This window comes from Corythoichthys intestinalis, chromosome 16, assembly GCF_030265065.1.
Source record: "Corythoichthys intestinalis isolate RoL2023-P3 chromosome 16, ASM3026506v1, whole genome shotgun sequence".
NCBI classification, from domain to species: Eukaryota; Metazoa; Chordata; class Actinopteri; order Syngnathiformes; family Syngnathidae; genus Corythoichthys; species Corythoichthys intestinalis.
In genome coordinates this window covers 25,469,005-25,495,076 of record NC_080410.1, presented here as the reverse complement: position 1 = coordinate 25,495,076, position 26,072 = coordinate 25,469,005, and the positions used below count along the sequence as shown (strand labels likewise).

Below are 26,072 nucleotides of genomic sequence, written 5' to 3'. Positions count from 1 at the left end.
AGAGTTCAGAGACAGCCAAGCACATATACAGTCGAGTACAGTCAGTGTGTCAGCGAGGCGGGGGCCGTGTTAGTGAATCATGTTCACTCGCGGACGCACAAACACAAACAATCGTGAGTACGTAGAACGTCGGGAGCGTGAGAAATAAAGAAAGATAGGCGGAGTGGCTACCTTGAGATAGTGGATATTTAACTGGCAGGCCTACGGGGGGAAAAAGAAACTCACTGGTTAGTTAGTTAGATGATTAATTGCCGAGCTTCAAAGTTCATTTTTGTGCATGCTGAAGTACAGTCGCGCTGATCGGGTATTGACAAATGCGTCGAATGATGAATGCTGTCACATTTGACTGCATCCCGCGCTTGTTTCCACGGCAACTGCGCCGTGTTGTATAAAGGTGCGAGCCTTTGAGTTGAAAGCAAAAGGCAGGAGGTCGTCTTATAAAGAAAAAGAAGAATAAACAATAAGAGGCAGTGTGTGGAGAGCGGCAAATATGTTATTTGGTGTTGAAGTGCAAATATCAGGCGGATTTAATAATTCTTGTTGATCTCTATGACTTCAGTGGTTTTAATATACGTATACACTCAGTGGGCTCAAAACGATAAAAAATACCTTATACTCACCTCGAACTTTTGCCGGAGTTCCAAGTCCACGTCATCAACTTCTGGGATGGGCACGTTGTAGTACTCGCCCTCTTCTTGGTTAAGTAACTTGTACCTTAGAAATACACAAATGGTGTTACATATTTTGAAAAAAAGAAAAAAAACTTTGTTGTTGTCTGCAGTAGGTTACCAAATGTTATTTTATTTATTTAATTACAAAATTTGGATTTTTTTGAACATCGCAGCTTTAATACCGTAAGGGCTAATTCACAGATTTTTACAGGCCAACTAGCATGATTCTTCCTTGTTTCAGTCTTTGATTTTGTTTAGTAGTCCAGAAAGTCCTGGTGAGGGTTCTACTATACAACAACACGCCGACTTTCCAAATGTAACAGTGCCTACTCGGAATGCATTGTCTAGCGTGTCATTAGCGATAGCATAATACGTTTGTGAATGGGGATTAATTTACAGGTACAGTGATCCCTCGCTACTTCGCATATCAAACTTCACGCCCTCAGTCCATCACGGATGTTTTGTCAATAAAAAAAAAAGAAAACACAGATGAGCTGTCCCGAGCCAGTCGCGTAGTCTCACTGTCGCTCCCTCGTACCATCTCCCTGCTCTTTGTTAGTCAGGCTGTGCACTGGAGTTGTTTTTTAAAGTTAACGATGTTGAAAGATGTTTGGGTTTGATCTTGCCACAGATGCTTGTAAGACAAAACTTCAAAGCGCCACATGCGTCAATCATCGTTTAACTTGTTAAGCAGTTGCTGTGGCAACTCATTGTGTGTAAGTGAGCAGTGGAGTGGAGTTAGTGCACTCACTCAATGACGCATTTATTAAAGCTAAGCATTTTTCTACTACCATACTTTATTCTTGTTTACAAATAATTCGGTGGGAGAGTAACATGTTTAAAACTTATCATAATTATTACATTTGAAATGCTTAAAACACATTTATATATCATACTTTGACAGAAAAAAAACCCCATGCCTTATATGTATCTCTTTCCAATGCTTAATCTGAATAAATACATTTAACACACACAAAAAATAGAAAAATTTTTTTGGGTGGGGTGGGGGAGTTGCACTACTTTGCGCTTTTTCATTTATCGCAGCGGGTTCTGGTCCCCATTAACTGCAAAAAACGAGGGATCACTGTACATACCAACTTGCAGAGGTGGTTAGTAATGCGTTACATTTACTTGAGTGGTTTTTAGAGAAAAATGTACTTTTAAGAGTAGTTCTATTAAGCCATACTCTTTTACAGTGGCCTTACCAGTTTCGCCAATGATATGTAGCAACAATAATCACATGACTCCTTTATACCAATCAGGCTCAAGCATGCCGTTATATGATCACGCCACCCTTTTCAATCACATGGCATCCTTAAAGCAACGTAAAAAAAGTATTTGACATAGAGCACTGCCGTCAACATGACTCGAAAATGTGGATTTTAACCTCTCTCCCAGTTTTTATTTGGCACCGATTGACCACGGAAAACCGGAGATAAGATCCTTTTAGTTTCATAAAAGGAAATATGTTTTCTCCACCAGAGGGCACTCATGCTCTTTTGAAAAATGATGCTTCATTTCAGCATTTTTTCTCACTCGCAGGAATTCAATTATTTTTTTAAAAATAGTTCTTTGGCTCAATTTGGATATGTAATAGGGTCTTCTACAAAGTATAATAATACCAGTTCATATAGATAGAAAAAATACTTTGATTTTTTTTTTTTTTTTTTTAAACATCATCATAAGCAGTCACTCACAATTTTACTCATAACTTGAGTATTCTTTTCACCAAATACTTTTTAACTTGTACTTGAGAATTTTTTGGATGACTCTTTTAACTTGAGTAATATTATTTTGAAGTAACGCTACTCTTACTTGAGAAACATGTTTGGCTATTCTTAAGGTGGCCAACAGTCCCGCCTAATCATACTAAACTAAATTTCAGGATGTCCCGCGCAATCCGGGACTATTGGCAACTCTACCCACCTCTGCCAACTTGTTGTCAAGAGAAGACCCTTTGCGCCACTATAGAAGAACGATTTAAGATCTGAAACATTAAAAACATTTCCAAAGTTTACTAAGATGAAGCCGCTATGCTAGCATACTGCTAACTGACTTCGGAAGCTGCTATGTTGATTTTATCGCCGAAGATAGTTGGTGCCATTCACAGGGTGCGATAAAACTGCTAAGCTAGCGCTAATGCTGACAGTCATTAGATCTAAGTTCATTAAGCGCTATGAGAATTTTAAAAGGGCTGTGTCCACTACAAGCACAGAAGTCAAGGTAAAATAGATTTTCTTTTTTCTTCTTGGTAATTGTAGCAACCAGTGTTGTTAATAACGGCGTTAGAATATAACGGCGTTATTTTCTTCAGTAGTGAGTAATCTAATTAATTACTTTTCTCATTTTGGCAACGCCGTTACCGTTACTGGGGCGGGAAAGCCGTGTTGGTTGACTGACGCGACAAAAGTCTTAAAAAGATGGACTCACAGAGACAAGAGAGCAGAGCAGGAGTGGGGAGGAGCCAAGGGAGTGTGACTCCGTTGCAAACGCGATGCTACCATGCTAGCAGGCTCCAATGATACCTGACTGTAGCCGATAGCCTACAAGCTACAAACCCACATGATGCTTCGGTAGATATCACATATATACAGAACTAGATGCAAATGACAGACATGGCGGCATTAGCAACACGTATAATAAAGAACTAGATGCGTTAGTAAACAGCCGCCATCTTAAAGCAGCAGACTTCTCAAGAAGGCTCTGTTGTAGAGAACCTTCCTAGTGAACCTGAGTAACTTTTTATCTAAAATGCTCCTAACTTAAACCTATCTTTAAATGATGAAAGAGTTTTAAAACTTACACATGTCGAAAATAGACAGAAGGGAACTAATGCAATAGCAGGAGTAATTTTAAGAACTTTATTGGTTGATTCACCACATTAAATGACTTCCACACATAGCAAAAGTTACTATCTAATTATCGCAATATCCGCAATACCCCTGTGTCGAGTTAAGTTTAGGGTAAAGAATTGGGCTAGGGCCAATTGTCCCAAAAACCCTTTAAAAAAAAAAAGAAAATTATCACCAGTTACTTTGCCAAGTAACTAATTACTCTTACATTCAGGTAACTGAGTTTCTAACGCAATTACTTTTTGGGAAAAGTAATTTGTAACTGTAATTAATTGCTTTTTAAAAGTAAGATTAACAACACTGGGAGCAACCTGATTTTTGAACCGAAGTGCTTTTGTGGGGTTAGACTGGCTGAGAACGCGCCAGTAGGACCTTTTTGGCTGCATATAATGTGAACTGGAGGACGCAACCCAGTGTTTTGATTATGTTATTTAGTCAATAATAGGGGTGTGACAAAATATTAAAATGGTGATATATCGTGATACTTTGTATCCGAAAAGGTTATCGATATGCTCCTGTCAAGAATCGAAGGAACCATGCAGCCACCATAATCGTGTCTCAGTTAACTCTAAGGCTGCCATTGACGGTGCTCGACAGCCAATCCATTTAGAATGGGAAAGTTCGTTCATTCAAAACCAGAGCATTCACAGTCATTCGGTCCGATTTTCGGGGCATTTACAGGTCACTTGTTGTTCATTTTAGGGCATTTACAGGTCATTTCCTGTTGAGTTTGAGTCACTGCCTATTCATTTGGGTGATTCCCAGATCACTTCCTGTTCTGTAACTCAAAATAAACAGGAAGTGACCCATAAAAAAACCCCAAAATCAACAGGTACATGACCTTAAATGGTCCAAAATTACCTAATTGCCTGGAATTGGCTGCCACTGACAACCATAGACGTCCAATCCATTTGAAGTGGGAGGGTGGCAGCGAATGAACATTCGTTCATTCGCTGCCATCCCTCCCACTTCAAACGGATTGGACGTCTACTCGTGATAAACTCATTCCAAATCACAGCAGATACTTGTTTTTCTGTTTATTAGTTGTTTGTAGAAAATCCTAGAATGATTTCCTGACCAATGTTTCGATAATCGTTGTATCGCCATATCGTCAGATCATCATTATCGTGAGCTTTGTATCGCAAATCGTATCGTACCGTGAGGTATCAAGAGGTTCCCACTGCTAGTCAACAATGATATTTTTGCTCAAGTCCAGTCATTCAGTGTAACATTTTTCTATGTGAATATCCCATATGGATATGTGGACACCTATGGCTTAGGGTGCCCGCTGTTGTGTGGAAATTGCGGTAAAATTTTAACGTCAACGTCGGAATGAAACAGGAAAACACTGACCATCCACACGTGTGTGCTTTCATCAGCTCGGACACCCCAAACGACATGGAGCCCATGAAGTCATTCCTTGTGGTCCGGTCCCAGTCCCACACCTCAATGGACAGACGGCGGTCCTTGTCGGATACTTTCAGTTTACTGGGTGCACACACAAAAAATGAGGAAAGTAATTTTACGTGACGATAATGCTTAATGTGAGTGTGGAAAAATAAGTTTCGTCTTTAAGCACAACTCACAAGGTGAAGGACTCGTTCCAGCACGGGTTCAAAGATGAACGGATGGTCCTGGTCTTCTGTTTGGTTTCGTTCTTCGGGTCTGGAATGAGCTTTAGTTTGACATAAGGGTCCGATAAACCGTTAGGATCCATCGGAATCAGGTTTCTGGCTTCGCCCACTGGAAGAAGAAGGTAGGACGAGATAAAACGAGCTGCACAGATGGTTGCTTCTACCTTCAAAAAGATCCATTTGTAAAGCGTATGGCAGAACTTCAGTGGGTCTTTACAAAGTTAGCTTGTGAGACATAACATCAATTTTTGGATGGATGCCAGTTCATCTAATGAGATCCAAAAGAAGACCTGTTTGGAAAAGTAAAGTTACTTTCCAAAAGATAATAATGCTTACTTGGAGATGATGCTGATAGGAAGCTCTAATAGCAGTAAGAAGAGAAGCAGTAACAGTACAAGTAATGGTAAACTAGGCAAACTTTTTTCATCTGGAAAAGCAAAACATTTGTGAGAATTATAATAATAATAATAAAAAAAAAAACATGAAAAATTGACTTGCAATACATTTATGAGCAATCATGAACAGTCCTGTTGATATACCATAAGTTGATGATAAGACATAAATTATAAAGCAAGAAAACAAACAGCAAAATTGAATGAAATGAGCAAAAAAAAGATCTTCTTATAATGGATCTAAATTATATTTCAAACAGATCATGTTACTAGCACCTTATATGGTCATTGGCTTTGCATATCATTTTCACAACAAAAAAAATGGGGAGGGTAATTTTATTTTTTATAAATGATTTTTTTCTTTGATTGAAAATATTTTTTTTTATAATTGAAGCAACTTTTTGTGGGATTGAATGATTTAGACACAAAGGCCCTACCCATAATATCGCCCAAACACAAAAAGGATTGCTACAATCAAAGAAAACGTTTTTAAATGAAAAATTAAGTGTTCAAATTTTTGAGTCTCAAATATTTTTTCACATTCAAAAACTTTTTTTCTATTATTAAAATTTTTCTTTTTGTGATTGAAGTGATTTTTCTTTGGAAATATATTTTTTTGTATGAAGCAACTTAATTTTTGATTGATTAATAATGACACAAATGTCCTAGCCAAAATGTGGCCCAAAACACAAAATAACATTACTTCAATCAAAAAAGTTTCTTCAATCAAAAACATTGACTTCAATAAAAAAAAAAAAAAAAAAGCTTTCAAATGCATTTTTCCCCCAAATTTATTTTTGCACTCAAACACATTTTTTTGATTTAAGTGCCTTTTTTTTTTTTTTTTTTTAATTGAAAATATATATTTTGATTGAAGCAACTTTCTTTTTTGACTGAAGCAACTTTTTTTGATCGAATCATAAAGACACAAATCTACTGTACCTCCATATGGCTCCGCCCAGGGGATACAATTTTTGACTGGAGTAACTACACTGGCACGACACCGGCGGGCGTACCATATTCAATGGATGACGATCTTGGCCAAAAGTATAGCTGTCCTAAGCAGCCTTATTTAGAATTCCCCTCAAGAATGATGGGAAACAAAAAAACACTAATTTTCAACTTATTATTATACATATTCTTGTAAGTTAATTTTATTGCTGAGACTGCGTTTTGGGGTCATCAACATATTGTGTCAAACTCCGCTTATGAGTAACGAGGCAAACTTTTTTTCGTCTGGAACAGCAAAACATTTTTGAGAATTATAATAATTAAAAAAAAAAACAGATGAAAAATTGACTTCACTACAATTGTGAGCAATCTTGAACAGTCCTGTTGATATGCCACCTTTTGCAAACAAGTCAAAACAAGAAAACATTTGACAGCACCAGCAGAGAACTCCACCTTTTTTCATCAGAAAGCAAAAATGTGACATTTGCCGGTGTGATAACTGACAAACGCCAGCAGAAAGAGGGCTGTTACATAGCAACAGCAATGGGATGGTAAAGGAGGAGGGGGGCTTGCCACATTCACCATGGTGACAATATCTACTGTAAATGGCCAGTCTGGATTTCTTCTTTTGAGACATAACAAAAGAACCAACAAATGCAATCTGGAAGGGGCACACAAACACGACACCCTATTAAAATGGGGGAGTTTCTTTACTCTTGAAGCAAATATCTAAATAATTATAACACCTCCCAAAAACAAGATTTAATGTAATTTCACTTTAGCCAATTGGAGAGCAAATGCAAAGTCATTTACAACCAACAGAGGGCAGCGCAGTATATGTATGGAAGCAATTCAACATCACAGATGTTTACTTTCCCCCAATCCATGTGACTCAACCTCACTTGCTTCTCCAATGCATCTCATAAAAATGCCCCTCTCTTCCCGTTGCATCACTACGATGACATAAGTCCCCCGCGCTCCAAATGAGGGAAGTCATGAACCGCACACACCAATGAAGCGCGACGAGGACAAGAAAAAGCTCGGCAGCCCACGTTATCATCTCCAGCGAGCATCACTCACTTCCATGGCAACGCCGTGCCAACTTTTTAAATCAAGCAAACAAACACGCACTGGAAGGAAAAGTGAAGGAAATGAAAGAAACATGGAAATGTGACAGTACTGAACGCCTTTTAAAGGGTTATTCATGATTCCAATTAATTTGAATTGGGAGGGATCCCGATCCCGATTTTTTTCATAAATCACAGCAAGCACTTTCAACGTTCCAATCAATCTTGTTTTATTGTAAAACATTGAACAATACCAGTAAAACAAGACTGTCTTTTTTAAACTGCAGTAATTCTAGAAAGAAAAAAAAAAAATCAAAAGTTAAAAACCTTTTCTTCCAAACTTTGAAATTATAATTTGCTTGACCAAAAATTAAAATGCAGCAGTATGTTGTTCCTTTACAATATTTGGGGAAATCAATAAATACATCTTCTGTAGAAGAGAACTACTAAATTATATCAGGTCTCTTAAGCTTTGTTTATTTGCAAATCAATAATTTTTAATGCTGGAACAATTTGAATGTGAGCCAAATGTGGGTATTCACTCAACATGTATTATATGACTGAATTCAATTTCAAAGGAAAGACAGAGAAATAAGGCCTTCTACAGGCTGAAAATTTTTACCACACAGTAACTAAATGTTAAGTCAATAAAAATCCCACTCCTTCACATATTAACATAACAAATATCAGCAGACATTACAATCATAAACATGTTGGGGTAAGAAAGTATGAAAATACAGTGATCCCTCGCTACTTCGCGCTTCAAACTTCGCGCCCTCAGTCCATCGTGGATTTTTTCTTCAATTAAAAAAATTAATTAAAAAAATACGGATGAGCTGTCCCTAGTCACTCTTTTTCCTGCTGCTTTTCTTCGTCACTGGAGTTGCTTCTTAAAGTTAACAATGGTTGACAGACGTTAAGGTTAGATCAGGGGTCCCCATCTGCCGGGGACCGGTCCGTTTCGCATTTGCTACTGGGCCGCACAGACATTATAATTTAATAACAACCGCATTCTGGCCGAATTAACCCTGTGCCCCTGCTTAACACACCAACATCTCTGTCTACTCTAGACATAATACTACAGGATAGATTACAATGTTGCCATAGAAGTCCATTGATTGGACTGCTAGCAGTACATCGTGTTTGTGTATATAATATATCTATGTGCGCTTGTCCCCGATGATAACGTATTACTAGGCTGCGGGCGCAGCACATTTGTTCCCGGAAATAATTAGCCCCCACACGAGCGAAGATAACTGGAAAACAGACGTCTTTGGAGATATTTTTACGGCAAAAAGGATATTTTTACGGTGAAAAGGGCACCTGACGAGCCTACAACCTCGAAGACCCACGAACTGCGAAGGAGTGGATTCGTGACCCGTTTGTGAATAAACAGAGAGATCACAAATGACGGTGACCTTATTAAACGTGCATTCGAGACAACAACTCTACCGAGGTTCTGGATTAAAGTCATTCTGGAATATCCTGACATCGCGACAAGAGCATTGAAAACCCTGCTACAATTTCCAACATCGTATCTTTGTGAAGCGGGCTTCTTAATTAATGTTTAACGACAAGGCGAAGTCGTTAATGGTGAGCGCGGTGTGCAGCTGTTGTGTGCAGCTTATATGGCAGGATGAATCTGAGGAGAACTTTTCTACAAGTCCTTCCATGATCAAACATAAGTTAATATTCCTTTCTTTCAAGAAAGTTTGTAGTGTTTACTTTGGAATCGCTGCATTTGCGCATTTTGCGGCTATGTTTAACGTTATGCGCAGAACCGCATCGTTGCAATTTTTGATGGGTTGCAAAATTTGTCAGAACACCGGTCCGTGAAAAAAAAGACCCAAATAACACCGGTCCGTGGTGCAAAAAAGGTTGGGGACCCCTGGGTCAGATCATGCCAGAGATGCCTGGAAGCCAAAACTTCAAAGCGCCGCATGTGTCAATCATCGTTTAGCTTCAATCAAATTTATCAATCAAATTTATTCATATAGCCCTTTACAAAACCCGAAAGGGCGAATGTTCGCGACCAAGGAGACCAATGATTCCAGAAGTGATCGGCAGACAAGATCGGTTATATTTTCTGTGATTTTGAAGTAAAAAGAACACATTTTGAACTAAGTTACAGGTAACAAGCACATAGTTCTCAAGCCTAGCCGTGTGTATAACTGACGTCACAAAATGGCTTCGCCCCTGAACAGTGTCATTTTTTTGTGTTTAACTCTATGCCTGTCTTTGAAAATGATAGACATTCTATTAATCTAAACCGGGAGGACTGGCTTTTGTGCCAGACATTCGCCTCTCCCAGTCCAAATGAATTGGACGTCTAGCACCATCAGTGGCAGCCAATGCATTAAATATTATTTTTTTTCCATTGTCAGAGGTTTAAGAAAGTTGCAATTTGCATACTCAAACACTTTGATGAACTCTTTTACCTATATAGTGGTACCTCTACATACGAAGTTAATATGTTCCAGGACCTTGTTTGTAAGTCGAAATGGTTGCATATCGAGCAGGATTTCCCCATAAGAATACATTATAATTCCAATAATTTGGTCCACAGCCCGAAAACCTACACTAAATCCTTAATAAATGCTCCTAGTACTATTGCAAATAAGAATTACACAGACCAAACAAATAAATTACGAATAAAAATCGGAATAATAATTTATTAATAGTAGGGCTGTCAAACCATTAAACATTTTAATCAAGTTAATCACAGCTTAAAAACTAATTAATCGTAATTAATCACAATTCAAACCATCTCTAAAATATGCCATATTTTTCTGTATATTATTGTTGGAATGGAAAGATAAGACACAAGATGGACACAAACATTCAACATACTGTACATAAGTACTGTATTTGTTTATTATAACAATAAATCCATAAGATGGCATTAACGATATTAACATTCTTTCTGTTAAAGGGATCCACGGATGTAAAGACTTGTAGTTCTTAAAAGATAAATTTGAGTACAAGTTATAGTAATTTTATATGAAGAAAAAGAACGTTTCCTGCTCCACCCAAATGCATGATGGGAAGTTGGGCAACCATGACTGTCAGTAGTGGCTGCAAATGGTATACAATATGTGCTGCGTTGTGAACAATTAAGCGTGTTAAGAAAAAGCTTGTCTCTTGCTCGGCCTAAATGAATGATGGGAAGTTGGGCAACCATGACCGTTAGTAGTGGCTGCAAAAACGTAAGCCAATAAAAGGCGCGGTCCAAAGAACACCTGTGTCCACTCGCAAATCTCTGCCTTTTCGCTCTCAATGTGCTAAAACGGCATTATTGTAAATAGTTTGAGGCAATGCATGAACGGGTCATTCCGTGCATGCGTTAATTGCGTCCAGTATTTTAAAGTGATTAATTAAAAAAATTAATTACCGGCCGTTAACGCGATAAATTTGACAGCCCTAATAAATAGTAATAATTATAATACCTGTAACAATGTAACAAATCGGGTACGAATGTGGCGGATGTGTTTTGCGTGGTGTACCTGAAAGCACCGCGTGGCTGACTTCACGGAATGAGAGGACTTTTTACTTTCACTTAATATTCAGCTGTGGTGGACAGTGGGCATGTTGTGTTGTGTGTTCTGAAATAAATGCTTAAAAACCTGACGAAGCCGGCAATTTTTTCGACGATGTTTCCGCAATAATAATTGTCACCTTAACTTGACACTTAACAACTTAAGACTGGTAAACGAAGGTCGGAGGAGGACCGTCGAGATCGTAGGCATTCTACGGCCGTATTGTCGAGCCAGTTCATGGAAGCGCACACTACGCTCATATTTTTCTATCATTTCCATCTTCATTTCAATGGTAAGCCTCACCTTTTTTCTTTTTTCACCACCTACAATAACATTCTTGGAACCTATGTTGATTTTTCTCACAAGAAAATCTGCCGTATTTCGGTCTTGCGGGAAAAACAAAGAAACTGCAGCACTGTGATAAATCGTTGAGCATGTTGTCAGATGTAGAAACAAATGGCGAGTCAAATTTTACGTCGGATGTCGAAAAGATCGTGTGTCGAAGTGATCGTATATTGAGGTACCACTGCATATCATTTATAGTAAGTGTTGTCTGTCCCTTTAAGAGGATTTTTAAAAAACATTTCAGTAATATATTCACGTACCACTAGGTGGAGCCCATTAACTGTACAATGCTTACTAGCATGCAGTTTTTCCTAGACAGGGAATTCTTACTGCCCACTCTTTTACGGTTACGATTTCCTCGTACAGTTTGGCCTTTATGAAGACCGATTTAAAAAAAAAAAAAAATCATTCCAACAGTTACACAAATAAAAACATGAATATTTTCATGCTCCAACGTGCACGATTCCAAAGTGATCTGCAGTATCCTCTGAATTCCCAGCTATGGTTTAGTGCAAAGAGCCAGTAATAGGAGAAAAATATTACGAGTAAGAAATAATTGTGCTACTAGGGGGTTGAGTTGATGTACTAGTTGTTGGACTTTTACTAGTCAGGTCAAGTAGCTTACTAGTACTGTACATGGATATTCAGAAAAAAAAGACTCAAAGGGCTTTCTATAGGCATTCAAAAAGTACTGTAAATGTTAATAACAAGCGCACACAATGAAAGTGTGATCAAGGACCATCTCTACTGTCTGTTGTTGCTTGGATACAACAAGAGCTGCTTGCCTCCCCTCCGCTCACGGCGTGTGTGCTCGTTGCCAACGTCGGAGGATACGAGCACACGCGGATTTGTTGCATCTCTGTGCTTTTGCGACTCATTTGACGCGCAATGTCAAAAGTTGCTGAAAAGAAATTTGCAGTGCGCACTTTATAGATAAAGTATATCACATGAATGTAAATCAATGGGGATGCAGAAGATTGACAAAAATCTATTTTAACACCGTTTTTAAGTTTCTTCATTGTGGAATTGTGTCAAACTATCCAAGGATAGTTATATCAAATATTTTTTATACTTTAGTGTATATCGCCAATAAATTGTAAGTATTTTCCCCCCCGCCCTTTTTAAAATGTTTATTAATTAAATTTAATTGTCTCAAAAAAATAAGACAAATGTATTTTCTTCACATTGAAAAAAAAATTCCACAGTATAGACCAAGAGCGTAGGTTTGGTCTCAACATTGGTAGGGACGATATAACAACATAACCTGCATGTACACTTTTTGCTGGGGACGGGACATTAATAAGACCAAACAGATGATTGAGTGGGGGTCGGGGCTACACTTCTCACGAATATGAACCTAATTAATTTGTAGGCTAAATGATCAATGCAAAATAAATCAGTATTGAATTATACTAACTTTCATGTGTACTGGTTCAGGTGATTTAACGTTCGATTCAAACCTTTGTTTTCAAAAACTACAAAAGACACATTTCGAAGTGCAAGTCCCTTCATTAAAAAACAAAAAAACAAAACAGGGTGCTATCCAAGAATGGGTCCACCTCTGGGGGACACTGGAGCACCCCGAGACTCAAACTAAAAGTATTATTATAATACAGTGATTTAGAAAAAAAAAAAAAAAAAAAATCGGAGCTATCCAAGGACCGATCTACATCTGAGGCAAATTACCCAGAAACTCGGACCAAAGTACTCTCACCCAATTCTGATGTGTGATTTCATTTCACAGATTTTTTTTTTTTTTAATGTTAGATCACGTTCATGTCAGTGTCCCCCCAAAATGGACAAATTCTTGGATAGCTCCCGTTTTCTTTTTTTTTTTTCTTCAATAAAGAGACTTGCACTCTGAAGCATCCGCATTGCATTACCGTAATGCACATAATGCAAAAAATGATCAAAATAAGGGGCGGCTAGCTTGACTTCGTTGTTCATTGCGGAGGCTGGCCTGACCGCTTTTTGTAGTTTTGCAGGTTAGTAAGTTCACAAAGTTTATTGTTATCCCAACTCTGATGCAGGTCGGACTTTTAGTAGCAAAATTAGCGGTGTTTCCCAACCTCCACAACATTGACATCTTTTTACAATACTTACAGTGGTTGCTGCTGGCCAAAAAAACTAATATCCCTCCTCTTCAAAAGTGGGCGGAGGAGGCGGCATGATGTCGAGATGGATCTGTCGGGGCTATGTGAGTGTGCCTGTGTTGCCAATGGGGGAATGAGGGGTGGGGCATGCGATCAGTTCATTAGCCAAACGTGCGTTTGAGGGGAATGGGCCGGCACATTCAGCAAGTGAAAACGAATAAATGTCTGAAAATAATGAAAATAATTCACTTATAATGATATGGTCTATTCTATCCTTACAACATATGGGAAGACAAGCTAAATGACCTGTTGGGTCTAAAACACCTTCTTCAATTTAGCTGTTGACCCAGAGCGAGGTGACAAAGGCAGGACACAATGAGGCAGGAGTCAGAGAGTGGACTTTTACCAACTGCAGTTTGGGGAGATGTCTGAGATCGGGCAACATGACTAAGAGCGTCTCATCGAAGTCTCTCTCAGAGCTCCCCGCACTGCTGACTTTTATTGAGGGCTTGATGCTGGGCAGAATATAGTTACAACACTGTTGTCCAACATGGCAGTTTCGATCGGGCAAGTTCCTTATTCTAGTCATTGATTAAATTAACAGTCACACTCTTGAGCGAGCAAGATTACTTTGTTTTGAACACACATTTGCACTCGAAGTAGCTTGGTGGAAAAGTACTGAGACGTTGTGTGATGAATCAACAAATGTGTGTGTATCTATTTATCAGCAGAATGTGAGCAATTGCCGGTAATAAAAATGTAAGCACATGATTAAGGGCTAAAACTGTATTCTTCATAATAGCTTGGGAGAGCGCGTATAATAGCTGTGGGAGAGCAAACTTGTATAACCCGCAGAGTATAATGGTCATACAATCAAGCATATCTTACATTGACCTATACCACTGAACTTACAGTGCCTTGGAAAAGTATTCGGCCCCCTTGAACCTTGCAACCTTTCGCCACATTTCAGGCTTCAAACATAAAGATATAAAATTTTAATTTTTTGTCAAGAATCAACAACAAGTGGGACATAATCGTGAAGTGGAACAAAATTTATTGGATAATTTAAACTTTTTTAACAAATAAAAAACTGAAAAGTGGGGCGTGCAATATTATTCGGCCCCCTTGCGTTAATACTTTGTAGCGCCACCTTTTGCTCCAATTACAGCTGCAAGTCGCTTGGGGTATGTTTCTATCAGTTTTGCACATCGAGAGACTGACATTCTTGCCCATTCTTCCTTGCAAAACAGCTCGAGCTCAGTGAGGTTGGATGGAGAGTGTTTGTGAACAGCAGTCTTCAGCTCTTTCCACAGATTCTCGATTGGATTCAGGTCTGGACTTTGACTTGGCCATTCTAACACCTGGATACGTTTATTTTTGAACCATTCCATTGTAGATTTGGCTTTATGTTTTGGATCATTGTCCTGTTGGAAGATAAATCTCCGTCCCAGTCTCAGGTCTTGTTCAGATACCAACAGGTTTTCTTCCAGAATGTTCCTGTATTTGGCTGCATCCATCTTCCCTTCAATTTTAACCATCTTCCCTGTCCCTGCTGAAGAAAAGCAGGCCCAAACCACGATGCTGCCACCACCATGTTTGACAGTGGGGATGGTGTGTTCAGGGTGATGAGCTGTGTTGCTTTTACGCCAAACATATCATTTTGCATTGTGGCCAAAAAGTTCAATTTTGGTTTCATCTGACCAGAGCACCTTCTTCCACATGTTTGGTGTGTCTCCCAGGTGGCTTGTGGCAAACTTTAAATGAGACTTTTTATGGATATCTTTGAGAAATGGCTTTCTTCTTGCCACTCTTCCATAAAGGCCAGATTTGTGCAGTGTACGACTGATTGTTGTCCTATGGTCAGACTCTCCCACCTCAGCTGTAGATCTCTGAAGTTCATCCAGAGTGATCATGGGCCTCTTGGCTGCATCTCTGATCAGTTTTCTCCTTGTTTGAGAAGAAAGTTTGGAAGGACGGCCGGGTCTTGGTAGATTTGCAGTGGTCTGATGCTCCTTCCATTTCAATATGATGGCTTGCACAGTGCTCCTTGAGATGTTTAAAGCTTGGGAAATCTTTTTATATCCAAATCCGGCTTTAAACTTCTCCACAACAGTATCTCGGACCTGGCTGGTGTGTTCCTTGGTTTTCATAATGCTCTCTGCACTTTAAACAGAACCCTGAAACTATCACAGAGCAGGTGCATTTATACGGAGACTTGATTACACACATTTGGATTCTATTTATCATCATCGGTCATTTAGGACAACATTGGATCATTCAGAGATCCTCACTGAACTTCTGGAGTGAGTTTGCTGCACTGAAAGTAAAGGGGCCGAATAATATTGCACGCCCCACTTTTCAGTTTTTTTATTTGTTAAAAAAGTTTAAATTATCCAATAAATGTTGTTCCACTTCACGATTGTGTCCCACTTGTTGTTAATTCTTGACAAAAAAATTAAATTTCATATCTTTATGTTTGAAGCCTGAAATGTGGCAAAAGGTTGCAAGATTCAAGGGGGCCGAATACTTTTGCAAGGCACTGTATATAATGCAAATAAAGTTGCTTAAAAGTTGGTGGGGACAATTTGAGCATCCTGAAAAGTTGGTAGTGTTATGTCCCTAACATCCCTATGCAAATCTACGCCCTTGGTATAGATAAGTTTCCGAGGTACTTCCGCTTTATTTCTGCATTTCTGCTCGTGACTTCCGTTTTACACTTTCTCTTACCAAAACAACAGTGGAGCTGGAGTGGCATCACTCATCAAAATCTCCCTCAAAAAAGACAATTTGGAAATACCGCATCCATCTGCCATCATCACGCAATAGGAGGACAACATATTCATGAAGACATATGTGGAACCAAGCCCATGGCACCACAAAGACTATGTGTTTATGTAGCCATGTTGCTGCAGTGTTATGGAAAGTATGTTCTTTCTATCCTTGCATTTTTATGTGTCCAGTGCTCCAAAAATACTAAAGCTAAAATCTTGCACATTAAATGACTTGTTGTTTTTGATATTGTTATTACAATGATTGTAATAAAGATGATGTTTAGTATTATTTACTACAACAACTGTACTACTGTGGCTGCAACACGTGCTATCTGCTGCTAGCTTGTTGCTAATCAGTATGTGTAGGATGGCACAATTATGTTCAATTTGACCATAATTCTGTGTTTTGTATCACAGCTGAGACATCATTAGCTTTGCTAATTCTAGTTATATAACAATAAAGAAATGGAAAACAAACACTCATCTACTACAAGTCATACACGTGCTTCTCACCCTAAATGCACAAATGCAAGTGCTACAAGTTTTTGTTAGTTTGTTTACAGGTGGAAAACGCTGCTAGGCAAGGGAAGACAACTTGATTGATGGACATATATCGGGACTATGTGCATTCTACTTTGATGATGGAAGGCTCCACTCCAACTGCACCAACTTCGTTTTCATTTTGCTAATAATTTTATAATTTGTGATTTATTGACCTGTTTTGCACATGCAACAATCGTTTTAGATAAAACAAGGAATCATGTCCAAAAGTTTTATTGCGATCAATATCTGCAATAAAAAATGACATACTATTTGTGTTTATATGTACACTATATGTGTGATGAGCTCATAATACCATAACTATAATCTAAACAGATGAACATTGTAGTATTTCCTTGTGATAACAAAAACCGTGTCAGCCCTTTTGCATTCAGCAACTGTAATATTAATTGTAGTTTTGCCTCATTTTGGTCACTCAAGTGGCCCGGCGTATCAATCTACACCTCAAGTTAACACAGGCTGTACAGCTTGTTTCAATTTTCTCCACAGACGATCAATGAAATGATATAAAGAAACGCATAACACAGAAAGTCCTGGAGCTTCATCTACGTCGTACTGAATCCATTTTGGGAGATTCCGTGGGTTCCTCTGGTTTGATTTTGCTGTTTTAACATTGTCTACACACTACGTGCTTCAACCACACTTCATGTTGTTCTGTCTAAACCGGACGTCCGTAGCAGAAAATGTCAAAGATGGCGCTGCACATGTTTCGCTCAAGAAAATTGTCAATACATTTTTTATTGGATAGCAATAGTTTTATATATGATCCTGCATATTGCATGTTATATGGATAATATCTTAATATGTGATATTTATACTGCAGTTATTATCAAACATTTATTTTTTTTTGGCGCATATTTAAAGTTAAAACTTCGTTCAATGTAATACAGTCGTACAATATAATATTATAGTATAGTAAATAGTAAATTTTGTTCTGTTTTCAAGTCGGTTTTCTGTTGCCTTTTACCTAGCCTGTATTCATCTTTATGCTAATTGGTGGAGTGAGTCCCACACATAATTATAAGAGTTCTTAAGTTCAATATTTGCTTCCTGTCCAAAACAAAAGAGGTCAAATGTGACACATTACCCGGATCCCCGGTTCGGGGGAATGCGTGCGCTGCAGCAGCGTGATCTCACGAAAGGGCTTTGAAATTCAAATGTGTTGTTGCATAACAATGCCATGTGCGAGTTAAGAATGTCTGATAATCTGGAGGGGGGGAAGAGGATGATGGGGGTGGGGGGCTTGCCAGGCCAAAATATGAGCAGGATACATCCCTGCTGTGCGCTGCCAGAGAAACCAGAAAGAGCGTCATTCTGCACACAATGATGGGAGCACGCATGTTGTTTTCTGTCAACTTCATTGAGCATTCACAAACTATATCAAAAACATTGACCTACATTTGTAATCTAAATTTTAATATTTTTGTGATGAATGTACAAACGTATGCTGTATGTGTATGGGCAGGCACATACACAGACATTTTTTGGTGCCCTTCATCAAACTCATGGACATACAGGTACAGTGCCCTCCATAATTATTGGCACCCCTGAAAAAGATGTGTTTTTTAGCTTCTAATATTTTTTTAAAAATTCAAATAATATGGGACCTTAATGGAAAAAAAGAGAAAAATCCAACCTTCAATACAAGTGCATTCATTCAGTGGGGAAAAAATCCCACATAAAGAATTGAAATTTTTTTATATCAAATAATGTGTGTCACAATTATTAGCACCCCTGGTGTTAATACTTTGTACAACCCCCTTTTGCCAACAAAACAAGGTCTGGGGACTGAGATGACCATGGGAGGAGCTTGATTTTGTGTCTGGTGAACCACTGATGTGTAGATTTGGCCATACAGTATGTTTAGGGTCATTGTCTTGCTGAAAGACCCAGTGATGACCCATCTTCAGCTTTTGGGCAGAGGGCAACAGATTTTTATATAACATGTCCTGGTATTTCAAAGCATTCATGATGCCATGCACCCTAACAAGGTTTCCAGGGCCTTTGGAAGCGAAACAGCCCCACAGCATCACTGACCCACCCCCATACTTGACAGTGGGTATGAGGTGCTTTTCAGCATGCACATCTTTCGTGGCATGCCAGACCCACTTAGAGTGTTTGTTGCCAAAAAGGTCAATCTTGGTCTCATCTGACCAAAGCACACGGTCCCAGTTGAAGCCTGGGACCGTGTGTATTATCAATCATCTTATATATAATCATCTTGAAAAAAATCTTCTCTACTATTGGTTAACACTCAAAAATATACAGTGCACTGGCCCTTTAAGACATCAGCAATTTCCCGTCATCTGATTAGTCAGTTAGTCAGACACTTATTACAACAGATTTTACCATGCAAAACACATTTTAAGTCAAAATACCGAAAAATGAGCATTTCCACATTTTTGTAAAGTATCGATGGTGGATTAAGACCCTACTGAGGTACCAACTGTGCCCTCCACCACTGCAGGATTTGCTTTAGAAGCTTGACAGTGTTGGCCGATTCTTCCCCTACTGTGCTTCCAACCTGAGGCGAGCATGTCAGCCATAGGAAATCTCACCCTCAGTAAACCACTGTGCCTGAACCTCAGATGCCCTTTCACTGTGTGTGTGTGTGTGTGTGTGTGTGCAGGCCTTTTTTTGACACTTCAAAATAAAACATCTGCCGATGCCCTGAGGTTATTTATGTCACTTCTGCAAGGAAAGAGGACAAAAAAATGGGGCAAAAGGTTGCAGAAGGTAAGGGGCAGAAAATGGGATGAGGAAGAAATTTGCCACATAACATATAATTAAGTACATTATGCATATATGCACTGGCGTCACCAAACGTGATCACACTAGTGACGAGATTTGTCGTTCACTTGAGTAAACGAATCCATTCCGGTTCGTTCAGTAAAAAGATTCGTTCAAACAAATCGTTCAACGAATCGTTCGCCCCCCTCATCTCCCTCCCCGCCCAAACGAATCGTTCGGTTACTGAACGGGAAGTGACGTTGCCGAACGAATCACCAAAGACCGCTTCGCAGTATAACTGAACGGGAAGTGACATTGCTTGGTCCCTCCCTCTCTTCCACATTGACCACTCGTCGTAGTTTCAGAAATGAGTGACAGGCGGTATCATTCTGCTTTCACAGACAGCCTCGTCTCCCTCCTGCTGCTGCAAAAGCGAGGGAGAACTTCCGCGTCGTCTGTCCTAGTTCTATGGGCTCAAAGTCATGGCTCGTGCTTGCATTTCGATTTAGGACACGGTTAAACATTTTCCTTTTGTGAGGGGAGTAGGGGGCGGGGGCGCACGGACTTTCTTTAGCAGGTTCTTGATCACACATACAATCACATATACAGCATGTTTGCTGTCACGAAAATAAAAATACATCGAAAGTTTAATTTCTGAATATGGAACGACCAACACATCATATTTACATCTCGCTCTGTTGTATTTTTGTTTTTTAGTATTAAGATGATCGTGTTGAATTTTTGCACTGGTATTAATAAATAAAATAATCCGGTCAGCTCCCCTGTCGTCCCCGCATCTCAGATCGTCAAATGCTGACGAGAAATAATTGTTTGCTCTTTACGATGTCGCCTTTCTACTCTCATTAGTCTGTTAAGAAAAATGTAGACATATTGCGACATCTCCCGTGTCCGCGTGCTTTGTTTTTGGGCGCTTGAGTAGCACATGATGGACGGATTGACATAATTTGTCAAACCAACCAACACCTGACACGAAAAAAAAAAAAAAACACTCGGAAAAAAATTACATGTATATACAGTTTCATTGCAAATCAGTATTGTGGTGATCATATTGTTTTTTTGCACTGGTATTAATAAATAAAATAATCCGGTCAGCTCCCTTGTCGTCCCCGCATCTCAGATCGTCAAATGCTGACGAGAAATAATTGTTAGCTCTTTACGATGTCGCCTTTCTACTCTCATTAGTCTGTTAAGAAAAATGTAGACATATTGCGACATCTCCCGTGTCTGCGTGCGTTGTTTTGGGCGCTTGAGTAGCACATGATGGACGGATTGACATAATTTGTCAAACCAACCAACACCCGACACGCTGACACGAAAAAAAAAAATAAAACACTCGGGAAAAAATTGACATGTATATACAGTTTCATTGCAAATCAGTATCATGGTGATCATACTAAATATTTTTTTCTGTGCACATATGAGGTAAATATCGCTGCCATGAAGCCTCCATATAGTGACAGTTCTCTGCCCGCTTTACTGCCGTCACGCGACCGCAGCTCAGCTTTTGCTTGCCTCGTAGCTACCCGTGTTTTAAATTACTGTAAATTTGATAGTATGTCGTCATAGGCAGTCACGAGTTTGTTGAGAAAAGTACTACTCTAAACAATGCTCGCTAGATTTGTGTGGTGTTTTTGTCTGTTTGAGCAGCATTTGATAGGCTCCACGTTAACAAATATGTGACAAAATCATTTCCTTTCATTTTCTGATTCGTTCACTGCATAGCCATTACTGGAAAATCAAGTTAGCAGCAAGCTAGGTCAGGAACCGGAGGACCGAGTCACTGAACGGGAAGTGACAAAACTAAGTCTTGCCCCCCTGCCTGCACGCTGGCTGCTTATTGGCCACACGTGGACGTGAGTGACAAACGCCCTGATTCTGTTTCCGCTCCCTCCCCTGCCCGCGATGAGGCTGGCGTCTGATTGGTCGTGTGCGATGTCAGAAGACGCTGCCGCTTGCTCAACGCCCTCCCACGCAGCGAACAAGCACCACCTTCATAGAACGAATCAGTGCAGATGATGATTAGTTCGGTCTCGTTCACCAAAACAATTCGTTCAAAAAGAACGAATCGTTCGCGACCGATACAACACTAGATCACACAAAACGTAACCACGCATCGCTCCTGAGTCCTCACAAATAAAGTTAAAATTTTTTTTTTTTCGGGCTCGTGCCTACGAATAAAACATAACATTTTGGGTTTTTTCGGGCTGGGCAAGCAAATCAAAGGGAGTGTTTAATTGTTAATAGTTTGAGGTTGTTTGTGTCTTTTGCTTTTTTAACACAGTTTACAATATTATTAGCATGTTTTACTGTCTGAATATGTCATTTCTGTTTGTTATTTATAATGTTTTGTGTTTATCATTTAATAAACAGGTCAGTTTCTTGTTACCAACCATTATGTGTTATTCCAACTCACCTAATTCAGCTGGCAAGTTGTTATCAAGACTACTAAAACCCTTTTCAACATGAGTCTGACAACTAAGTAAGGAGGCTAAATAACTTTAAACTTTAATACATGCTCAGAGAGGCCGGTATCGGCCAGTATCGGTATCGGATCGGAAGTGCAAAACAATATCGGTATCGGATCGGAAGTGCAAAAACCTGGATCGGGACACCCCTAATTAATACTGTTCTAAAAAAAAAAGGTTTACTTCAGATTTAGGGTTCCTTATTGCACTCAGGACTGGTCTGTATTTGCATATGCAACAAGTGAGCCAACTCCTATCAACTATGAAGGCAGGCTTCACTTCCTGCACAAACATTCCACAAAGTAAGGTCCAGAAATTGATAGAAGACTAAGAAAGTAGGTGGTGTTTAGATTTGTGCTTCAATACCTTTTGCCCATGGGCACTGGAATAAAACAGAGAGAAAGAGAATGTCAATATTACAAGAAATAGAATATGGGGCATCAGAGGGAAATGATGAAGAGGAAGGCCCTAGAGCGCTTCTGAAAGCCTAAGAGATTTGTCTGTTTTGTTGACCGGAAAGATTTAATCAAGTTGACGCTGAATGGAGCGGTGAACCACACAGAAGCCCACCACTTGTCTGTGGGAGCCAGAGTGGAGAAAAAAAACGAGAAAAAGAAGCTGTGGCTGAACTGCTCACATCGCTGCCATTAGAGCGTCGAGCCTGAACCCAAATACAACACAAGAAATAGAAAAGCACTTCCACTGCCTCCAGTTGTCTTTCCGGCCCAATATGTATCGTAGGTGGGATTTTTGTTCTTTTCACTTCAGTTTGTTAATTCAAAATATACTTCTGTTATGTAAGCAATAATAGTACGGTGCTTTTCCAAATACGAACGCAGTATGGAAATCATAGTTTGGTATATACAGTACTGTTTAAATATACAGTGAGGAGCAGAAGTATTTGCACCCCTTGTTATTTTGCAAGTTCACCCACTAAAAAAATAGGTAGAGGTCTGCAATTTCCATAATACATGCATTTCCACTTATAAAGACAATCTATAAAAGAATCAGGAACTCACATTGTATGATTTTTCAATAATTCATCTGTAATTTACTGGGGTTCATAAGCATTTCTACCCGAGAAAATCAATGCTAATATTTAGTGCAGAAGCCTTTGTTTGCAATTACAGAGGTCAGACGCTTCTTCACCAGGTTTTTTTTTTTTTTTTTACACATGGAAACAAGGATTTTGGCTTATTCCTCCACACAGATCATCTCTAGATCTGTCAGGTTTCGGGGCTGTCGTCCATCCAAAGATTTTCTATTGCATTAAGGTCTGGAAACTGGCTAGGCCACTCCAGTACCTTTGATATGCTTTTTATGCAGCCACTCCTTGGTCATCTTAGCTGTGTGTTCCGATCATTGTCATTTGGAAGACCCAGCCACGACTCATCTTCAAGTCTCTGACTGAGGGAAGGAGGTTGTGGCTCAAAATCTGACGATACATTTCACCAATCAGCCTCTGCTTTATAGAGTACAGTCGTCCTGTCCCCTTTGCCGAAAAGCAGCCCCAAATCATGAGGTTTCCAGCCCCGTACTTCACAGTGGGGATGGTGTTCTTGGGATTGTATTCATCCTTTTTTTCCCTCCACACACAACGAGTAAAGTTTGCACCTAAAATTTCTACTTTGGGCTCATCTGAACACATGCCTTTTGCCCATGACTCCTCTGCATCATTCAGATGGTCCCTGGCAAACTTCAGACAGCCCGTCACATGTACCGGCTTCAACAGAGGAACCTTCTGAGCAAGGCATGATTTCAAACCATTGGACGGTAGTGTTCCACTGACAGTAGCGTTTGAAACTATGCATCCATCTCTCTTCAGGTCATTGACCAGCTCCTGCCGTGTAGTTCTAGGCTGAGCTCTCACTTTTCTCATCATGAGTGATGCCCCACGAGGAGAGATTTTACATTGAGCACCTGTCAGAAGTAGATTATCAGTCATGTTTAGCCTTTTCCATTTTCTAACAATTGCTGCAACTGTTGATTTATTCTTAACAGGCTGCTTTCCAATTGTCCAATAGTCTTTTCCAGCTTTGTGGAGCTCAACAATTTTTTCTCCGGTGTCTTTCGAAAGCTCTCTGGTGTTGCCCATGGTAGCTGTTGGATTATGACTGACAGTGGGGTGCACAGGTGACAATATTGAACTCAAACGGGTAGTGGGTGGGTGGTTACACATGGGGTAAAGGTGGACTTTTTTTAATGGTAGACTGACAACTGTCATAATTATTGCTGATTCTCAGTGGTATAAATACTTATGAACCCCAGTAAATTACAAATAAATTATTTAAAAAGTCATACAATGGGATTTCTGTTTTTTTTAAGATTATGTCTCTGTAAGTGGAAATGCATCTATGACTGAAATTTCAGACCTCTACCTAGTTTCTAAGTGGGTGAACTTGCAAAATCACAAGGGGTGCAAATACCTTTGTTCCTCACTGTATGGTGGAAAACAGAGACAAGGCTGAAAAAGCAGTTTCTGCTCTTGCACCCCTCTTTAAAATAAACTGCTGTATTTTAAGACAAAAGAACGGTTGTGTTTAATAGAACAATCTGTCTATATGCTGCCATAGCGGATTCATGGCACATTAAGCCCCCGAACTGTTTTTAATGTTTCCATTTTACCCTGGAAACCCCCGTTTACAGACGTCGCGCAACCGCTTTTGTTTCAACCAAGCCATGAAAAGAAGGTAAGCAATCGTATTTATTATTCGAAATGTCTGTCATTTTTATCTTAGAATCATTAATCTATGTCTAATATTTAGTTTAAAAAACAAAAACGACTTTAAAAAATTATCCACTCGCATATTTTAAACTTTTAAACAAATTACGTCACAATGAAAAAATTGGCGTCTGTAAAAAAGTCACGGATATCTACCTCATAACTATCACTTAATTGTATTTTTTCCCTTACTGTCGCATTTTCCTCAATATTTTAGATGATAAATAATCGATCCAAACAAAGAAAAAAAAATTTTTTTAAAGGGTAAATATATGAAAAAGAACATCTCGAACACTCCTTGATGTCTGCGATTTCTGCATCGTGACCCTTGTTATATTACCATGTTTCACCCATAAAATCCGCCAAAAATTCGGCTGTGGCCATTCACAGCTGTGTCTTAACACTCGGTGATACATGCTACATGGAGTTTTTGGATCGAAAAGAGCTCGTTAAAATCATGGTGTCTTTAATTCTACCACCTCCAGTTAAGGTTCTACTGATTTTTTTTTTTTTTAATGCCCTCCTGTTCAAACCCCCCCCCCCCAGAATATTGAGATTTTAAGCTTTCCAATGAAGTATTACAGATGCATATAGGACAATTTTGAAATTTGGCCAAATTGGGGGTCTCAGAGTGGAACTTCAAGTCACCTGAGTGTTTTCTGCCATATATACAGTGGGGAGAACAAGTATTTGATACACTTTGATATCAAATACTGTATATATTGGTATAAATTCTTCCTAAAAGTGGTGCAGACTCACTCCTCAGCAAAGGGTTACAGACAAATTAATGACAATCAAAGAGAATTACATTTTTTGGATTGGAAAAACTCACATATAATACCTGTGTTGTAACACCTAATATTGGCCTAATGGCTTAAATGTTTTTTCATAAATTAACTGATTGAACACTCATTGAATGGTCGAACGATTACTGATTGGACGTCTATCGTCATCAATGGCACTGAAACATGATCAACCCAGTTAAAATGGCTTTCTCTTTCTGTCAATGAGTTAGAATCATCTTGAGACTAACACTTTACTGTACAAAGAGTATACTCTTTATCCTCTGCAAAAAATGAGTAATGTGGTGAAGCTGGGCCTCCGGCGCCCTTCTGATTTAGAGAAATACCCACGTTTTTAGCCAAAAGCATTTTCTGATTTCCTAGCCCGCACTCTTTGATGACGACTCCACGCTGTCGGCATCGGTTCTTCACAACACGCCGGGCAGCCAATAAAACCTGACGTGGAGGAGATCAACTAA

At 39.2% G+C, this 26,072-nt stretch overlaps 1 protein-coding gene across 6 annotated transcripts in view; it reads right to left on the bottom strand.

Moving 5' to 3' along the window:
- Window positions 1-26,072, bottom strand: part of prkcab (protein kinase C, alpha, b) — a 256,689-nt gene that overhangs the window by 28,361 nt on the left and 202,256 nt on the right. For 5 of the 6 annotated variants that reach the window (XM_057817538.1, XM_057817542.1, XM_057817543.1 and 2 more), the window contains 4 exons: window positions 5,110-5,266; window positions 4,877-5,011; window positions 621-714; window positions 172-201 (listed from right to left, as the gene is read on the bottom strand). In XM_057817538.1, the coding sequence (XP_057673521.1) occupies window positions 172-201; window positions 621-714; window positions 4,877-5,011; window positions 5,110-5,266 (416 nt within the window). The remainder of the gene's footprint in view (window positions 1-171; window positions 202-620; window positions 715-4,876; window positions 5,012-5,109; window positions 5,267-26,072) is intronic. The other variant, XM_057817540.1, reaches the window with a different exon arrangement.